The sequence below is a fragment of the Gorilla gorilla genome, chromosome 20 (genome assembly GCF_029281585.2).
Source record: "Gorilla gorilla gorilla isolate KB3781 chromosome 20, NHGRI_mGorGor1-v2.1_pri, whole genome shotgun sequence".
Taxonomy (NCBI): domain Eukaryota; kingdom Metazoa; phylum Chordata; class Mammalia; order Primates; family Hominidae; genus Gorilla; species Gorilla gorilla.
In genome coordinates, this window is record NC_073244.2 from 47,687,068 (window position 1) to 47,694,562 (window position 7,495).

The 7,495-nt window shown below is 47.8% G+C and overlaps 1 protein-coding gene and 1 pseudogene across 1 annotated transcript; one reads left to right on the plus strand and one right to left on the minus strand.

Annotated features, from left to right (window-relative positions):
- The first annotated feature begins 3 nt into the window (after window positions 1-3).
- On the plus strand, window positions 4-2,135 carry LOC101143964 (uncharacterized). The gene has a single exon (XM_055369121.2). The coding sequence runs from the start codon at window positions 4-6 to the stop codon at window positions 661-663; it is 660 nt and encodes a 219-aa protein (XP_055225096.1). The 3' UTR covers window positions 664-2,135.
- A 2,198-nt stretch (window positions 2,136-4,333) lies between these two features.
- Window positions 4,334-7,162, minus strand: LOC101144704 (C-terminal-binding protein 2-like; annotated as a pseudogene).
- Window positions 7,163-7,495: the final 333 nt, after the last annotated feature.

The following is a 7,495-nucleotide window of genomic DNA, read 5'->3' on the forward strand; positions in this document are numbered from 1 at the left end:
AAGATGGCTCCCGATCGTCAGAATTCCTGTCCGCGCCTTGCGTCAGCCCCGCCGAAAGGATCGCCCCCCCTAGTCAAACCACTCGCGCCCCAGAGGCCTCATGGAGTCCCGCCTCAGGCTCGGGCCTTGGCCCCCAAAGAAAGCCACTCCGACGTGTTTGAGATGGGCTTAGTTCCCGGACCCGTCCTACTGCCCCCAGGCGCTGGACAGCCTCAGAAAGAGGACAAGTCTGCATGGAAAGATAATCGCACAACTGAGCCTTCTGGGAGATGTAGTTCGGAGCTGGGAAGGTGGTTGGACCCTCCGAAAGTCATCTTAATTGCTCTCACAGATAAGCCGGCGCTGGGCTGCCGGCCTGAGTACTGTGCGCCCAGAGTGCGCAGGCGCAAACATCCTGGGTTGCTGTTTTGGCCTCTTTGTTCGGGCGTGAATTTTGTTTATTGCTCCTTAGTGCAGAGGGGTTATGGGACCAGAGGTTGTGAGACTCAAAACTGGTTGGGGATGCAGAAGGGGTGTAGACCAGGAACCTGCGACCTGATGGGGGGAGGTCGAAGGGAAAGGAATCGCCAAACGTGGGACGGGTTTGGAGAGGCAGAAAGAGAGGAGTCTGAAATTGCAAAGGGCAGGTGTTATTCTGACTTCTGTGTGCTTTGTGATAAATGAGTGGGACAGGAAGTAAGAGGAGTTTCACCTTCTCCTTCTGCAATTATTTGTGTACTTGGACTAAGTGTATCTCATGGCCAGTATTTGACTGCTTTTGACCTATAAAGGTATTGTATACACAGTCATGCATAGTTTAATAATAAGGATATATTCTGGCCGGGTGCGGTGGTTCACGCCTGAAATCCCAGCACTTTGGGAGGCTGAGGGGTTCGAGACCAGCCTGGGCAACATGGTGTAAACCCCGTCTATACTAAAAATGCAAAAATTAGCCGGGTGTGGTGGTGCGCGCCTGTAGTCCCAGCTACTCGGGAGGCTGAGGCAGGAGAATCGCTTGAACCCAGGAGGCAGAGGTTGCAGTGAGCCAAGATTGCACCACTGCACTCCAGCCTGGGCGACAGAGTGAGACTCGGTCTCAAAAAAAAAAAAAAGGATACATTCTGAGAAATGCATTGTTGGGCAATTTCGTCATTGTGTAATAATTTCATCATTATAGAGTGTATTGACACAAACCTAGATGGTATAGCTGACTGAACACTTAGGCTATATGGTATAACCTGTTGCTCCTAAACTACAAAGCTATACAGCATGTTACTGTACAGAATACAGTTGGAACACTGTAGGGACCAGCCCTACAAGGTCTGTGGGTTTTTCTCCCCATGTGCAGAGACGAGAGGTGGTAGAAATAAAGACACAAGACAAAGAGATAAAAGAAAAGACAGCTGGGCCCGGGTGAGCCACTACCACCAAGACACAGAGACTGATAGTGGCCCCGAATGCCAGGCTGCGCTGTTATTTATTGGATACAAGACAAGGGGGCAGGGTAAGGAGTGTGAGCCATCTCCAATGATAGGTAAGGTCACGTGGGTCACATGTCCACTGGACAGGGGGCCCTTCCCTGTTTGACAGCTGAAGCGGAGAGAGAGAGAGAGAAAACAGCTTACGCATTATTTCTGCATATCAGAGACTTTTAGTACTTTCACTAATTTTGTTACTGTTATCTAGAAGGCAGAGCCAGGTGTACAGGATGGAACATGAAAGCGGACCAGTAGTGTGACCACTGAAGCACAGCATCACAGGAAGACGGTTAGGCCTCCAGATAACTGCGGGCAGGCCTGACTCATGTCAGGCCCTCCACAAGACATGGTGGAGTAGAGTCTTCTCTAAACTCCCCGGGGAAAGGGAGACTCCCTTTGCTGGTCTGCTGAATAGCGGGTGCTTTTCCTTGGCACTGACGCTACTGCTAGACCACAATCCGCTTGGTAACAGGCGTCTTCCCAGACGCTGACGTTCCGCTAGACCAAGGAGCCCTCTGGTGGCCCTGTCCAGGCATAACAGAGGCTCACACACTTGTCTTCTGGTCACTTCTCACCATGTCCCTTCAGCTCGTACCTCTGTATGGCCTGGTTTTTCCTAGGTTATGATTGTAGAGTGAGGATTATTATAATATTTGAATAAAGAGTAATTACTACAAACTAACGATTAGTGATACTTGTGTATAATCATATCTGTGATCTGTATCTAGTGTAACTCTTGTTATTTTATATTTTATTATACTGAAACAGCTCATGCCCTCGGTCTCTTGCCTCGGCACCTGGGTGGCTTGCTGCCCACAGAACACAATGGTAAGTATTTATGTATCTAAACATATCTAAACTCACAAAAGGTACAGTAAAAAAAACAGCATAAAAAGTAAAAAATGGTACACCTGTATAGGGTACTTACCAAGAATGGAGGCTGCAGGACTGGAAGTTGCTCTGGAGAGTCGATGAGAGGTGAGTGAATGTGAAGGCTAGGACATTACATTACAACACTCTAGACTTTATAAACACTGTATACTTAGGCAACACTACATGTATTTAAAGTTTTTCTTCCATAATAAATTAACCCTTGCTTGCTGTAACTTTTTTACTTTATAAATGTTCAAATTTTTAAAAGCTTTTTGACTTTTATGTAATATCACTTAGCTTAAAACACAAATACATTGCACAGCCCATGTGGGATCCGTAACTCTTGGTAAGGAAATGTTGCAGGTCAGATGTCATTCTTATGTGGCCACATATAGGTAGAAAGACTGCATATATGATACTGCCTTTCCCAACCATGGGCTCGTATTCTAACATACCGCAACAATGCCCAATATTTATGGGGTCATAGAAAATAGGATTCACTATGGTTGGAGAATTTCCAGAGCCAATTTAAGTTCAGGAATGCTGGCAATGAGAATGATCAGTAGGAATCAGTGTAATGATTTACATAGTTGAAACTATCAACTGGGCCAGGCGCGGTGGCTCACGCCTATAATCCCAGCACTTTGTGAGGCTGAAGTGGGCGGATCACCTGAGGTCAGGAGTTTGAGGCCAGCCTGGGCAACATGGTGAAACCCCGTCTCTACTAAAAATACAAAAATTAGCTAGGCATGGTGGCACACACCTGTGATACCAGCTACTCGGGAGGCCAAGGCAGGAGAACCGCTTGAACTTGGGAGGCAGAGGTTGCAGTCAGCCGAGATCATGCCACTGCATTCAAGCCTGGGTGACAGAGCAAAGACTCCATCTCAAAAAAAAAGTTAAAATAAAATAAAACATATAGCCATTATTTTTCTGTTTGGGGAAATTTTAAAGTTTTTCTTTTGTCACAAAAACAGGAATGTACCTATGCAAAGGCTTGAAATAGGCCATCTTTTTTTTTTTTTTTTTTTTGAGTTGGAGTTTCGCTCTTGTTGCCCAGGCAGGCTGGAGTGCAATGGCGCGATCTCGGCTCACCACAACCTCCATCTCCTGGGTTCAAGCGATTCTCCTGCCTCAGCCTCCCAAGTAGCTGGGATTACAGGCATGCACTACCACGCGTGGCTAATTTTGGGTTTCTAGTAGAGACAGGATTTCTCCATGTTGGTCAGGCTGGCCTCGAACTCCCGATCTCAGGTGATCTGCCCGCCTCGGTCTGTCAAAGTGCTGGGATTACAGGCATGAGCCACTGTGCCTGGAAAATAGGCCATCTTTTTAAACAAAAAGGCAATGATTCACAAAAGTCTATGAATAGAACATGTAACTAGTTGATACAAATCTAATAGGATTTGTTTAAAATCAGTCAAATCTAATACATCTGAAGTGTTCTTGTATAAAATATCACATGAAGAAAAGAATTTATTAATGTCATAAAAAAATGGGTTTCTTCATAGACAATATGACAACTTACCATTAAAAGTGTTTCGGGACGGCCGGGTGCAGTGGCTTACGCCTGTAATCCCAGCACTTTGGGAGGCCGAGGCGGGTGGATCACGAGGTCAGGAGATCGAGACCATCCTGGCTAACACAGTGAAACCCCATCTCTACTAAAAATACAAAAAATTAGCCGGGCGTGGTGGTGGGTGCCTGTAGTCCCAGCTACTCGGGAGGCTGAGGCAGGAGAATGGTGTGAACCTGGGAGGCGGGGCCTGCAGTGAGCCGAGATCGTGCCACTGCACTCCAGCCTGGGCGACAGAGCAAGACTCCGTCTCAAAAAAAAAAAAAAAAAAGTGTTTCAGGAGACATAAGGAAATGCAACATTATTCTTCCTGAACACTTTTAGTTCAAGACTTTCCACTCAATAAAATAGGAAAGGATCTGAAATTGAGAAAATGTATTTGAGTACAAACAGCTTGTGAAACATAATACTTTTTTTTGCATTATCAGAGGGTTTTACTGAACTTATAACCAACTTGCCCACTCAGTATGCAATTCAGATGTGAGTGAGGGGCCGGGCGCAGTGGCTCACTCCTGTAATCACAGCACTTTGGAAGGCAGAGGCAGGCGAATCACCTGAGGTCAGGAGTTCAAGACCAGTCTGGCCAACATGGTGGAACCCAGTCTCTACCAAAAATACAAAAATTAGCTGGGCGTGGTGGTGTACACTTGTAATCCTAGGTACTCCGGAGGCTGAGGCAGGAGAATCGCTTGAACCTGGGAGGCAGAGATTGCAGTGAGTCCAGATCTCGCCATTGCACTCCAGCCTGGGTGACAGAGCAAGACTCCATCTCAAAACAAAACAAAACAAAACAAAACAGATGTGAGAGGACAGAGGTGTCTCTCAGGAGCCTGTACTGTCTTCAATCCTATGTGTGCAGGTATCTACCACAGGCAAACAGTTTCTCCGCATTTTGTAGTTATATGATCTTGCTACTAGCAAAAAGAGGTAAACAGCCCCTGTAGAATGAAGGGACTAGATTCACAGGACTAGAGTCACAGAATGAAGCTTTCCTCTTAATATTTTTAAATTTGATGTGTGAACTCTTTTTCTTTTTTCCTTGAGACAGTCTTGCTCTTTCACCCAGGCTAGAGTGCAGTGGCACGATCTTGGCTTACTGCCACCTCCTGGGTTCAAACAATTCTCCTGCCTCAGCCTCCGGAGTAGCTGGGATTACAGGCGCTCGCCACCACACCCAGCTAATTTTTGTATTTTTAGTAGAGACGGGGTTTCACCATGTTGGCCAGGCTGGTCTCAAACTCCTGACCTCAGGTGATCCACCCGCCTCGGGCTCCCAAGTGCTGGGATTACAGGTGAGCCACCGCGCATGGCCCGATGTTTGAACTCTCAATGCAGCGTTCTAGAGAAGGGTGTTCGGGACCTCCTGTGCCCAAGGGACCGATAAAGAAAAAAGCTCCATGTATTATTTGGGATCTGATGCACAGATGAAAAACTTCACACACAATAACGGAAGTTGGTTGTTAGTAAATCACATCCTAGTCTTTCAGCACTTCCATAAGAGACGACATCTTCAGTTGTCTAGTTCTTGTAGTTTTAGCACGGCAACATCAATGATGCCTATGTCCAGAATCAGTTAAAAAGACCATAATTTGTTTCTCTTAGTTCATCTATTTTTCACTGGCTCATGGTCCCAAGTGTATCTGAATGATTACCTTTGGGCATTCTCTGCTATTGCTTATTAGGGTGCTGTCGATTGTCCCCATGTTTTGTGGGCCGGTTGGGAGGGGGAGCTTGGGAAGGATGTGTCACTCTCAGGAGGTTGTAAGTCATTGGGACGCCTCCAGGGATGATTCCTTCCGTGGCTGCAGGAAGTCCTCCTGGAGCCACGCCCACGATGCCTGGCGGATATCTGTATGTTGCACCGTTGAGCTCGGGATGAATTGCTTGCTGGTCTATTGCTGACCAAGGCGCTGATGTGACAAATAACTCCTTGTTCACACAGTTTCTTAAGCTTTCTGGGACGCGACCTGTGATGACTCGGCGGATCTCGGTGGCAGCTGCCTCCTTCATCTCCAGTGACGCCTGCATGCTGTCCTAGGCAGTGTGAGGAGTGAAGATGAGATTTGGCGCATCTTTCAACGGAGCCTAAGCAAAGCTAAAGGGCTCCGATTCGTGCAAGCCAAGGGCTGCCCCTCCTGTCCTGTCCTCCTTGAGGGCATGTGCTAAGGCTTTCTCATCCACCAGGCCACCACGGGCTGCGTTCACAAGGAATGCTCCCTGTCTCATCTGCTTTATAGTAAAGTCATTGACGAGGTGGTGGTGATGTTCATTGAGATTGCAGTGCAAGGAGACACAGTCACTCTGATACAGCAAACCCTGCAGGGTGTATCAGGGTCCCCTCTGCATGCCCTGGGTCCGCTCTATCCTGTCCTACAAGTAGGGGTCATAAAATACGACGCTGAATTCAAAGGCCTTGGCTCAAACTGCAACCGCCTGCCTCGTGCAACCGAAGCCCATGAGGCCTAGCGTCTCCCACGAATGAGGGCCACTCCCATGGCCACCTCGAGAATCTGCTCCACGCTCTGAACCCGCATGCCTTCCCACAGTGCCTGGTACAGCCACATGTTCCTCCGGCACAGATTGAGGATGTGGCAGACAGTGGAGTCAGCTGCCTCTTCCACGGCTGTGGAGGGGATGTTGCACATAGTAATCCGGAGCTCGCTGGCAGCCTTGATGTCCACGTTGTCATAGCCACTTGCCTATCCACACGATCACTCTCAGGGCCTTGAACTTCTCCAGGTCCTCCCTTGTTTAGACTCTTCTCGTGGATCTCCTGCGTGGACTGTGCGTCACAGAAGGCCACAGTGGCCAGGTCCTTCAGGATGGGCATCTCCACGGTGCGGTCACAGCCATCCAGCGGCACCAGCAGCGGGAGGGGGTGAAGGGGGCTGTTCGTGATCTGGGGGTGGATAGCTTCACAAATTCTGTCCAATCGCTGTCTCGTGATTTTGTGCTTATCCACCAGGGCCATTCTTTATGGAACTTTGCAACTCTCAGATCAAAAGGCAAAGCAGGCCTGGCATGGTGGCTTATGCCTGTAATCCCAGCACTTGGGAGGCCGAGGCAGGCAGATCACTTGAGGTCAGGAGTTTGAGACCAGTCTGGCCAACATGGGGAAAACACCATCTTTACTAAAAATATAAAAATTAGCTGGACATGATGGCGCGCTCCTGTAATCCCAGCTACTCGGGAGGCTGAGGCAGGAGAATCACTTGAACCTGGGAGTCAGAGGTTGCTGTGAGCTGAGATCATGCCACTGCACTCCAGCCTGAGTGACAGAGTGAGACTCTGTCTCCAAAAACCAAACCAAAACAAACAACAACAAAACAAAAGGCAAAGCAGTCCTCTAAAAACTTACGGAAACTCTCAGGAGTGTGTGTGCATGACGCCACTATGAACCCAATACATATGTGTCCACAAACTCTATAGTTCACAGGATGGGCTGTCCATCTTTTCTTTCTTTCTTTCTTTCTTTCTTTCTTTCTTTCTTTCTTTCTTTCTTTCTTTCTTTCTTTCTTTCTCTCTCTCTCTCTCTCTCTCTCTCTCTCTCTTTCTTTCTTTCTTTCTTTTTGTCGCCAGGCTGGAGTGC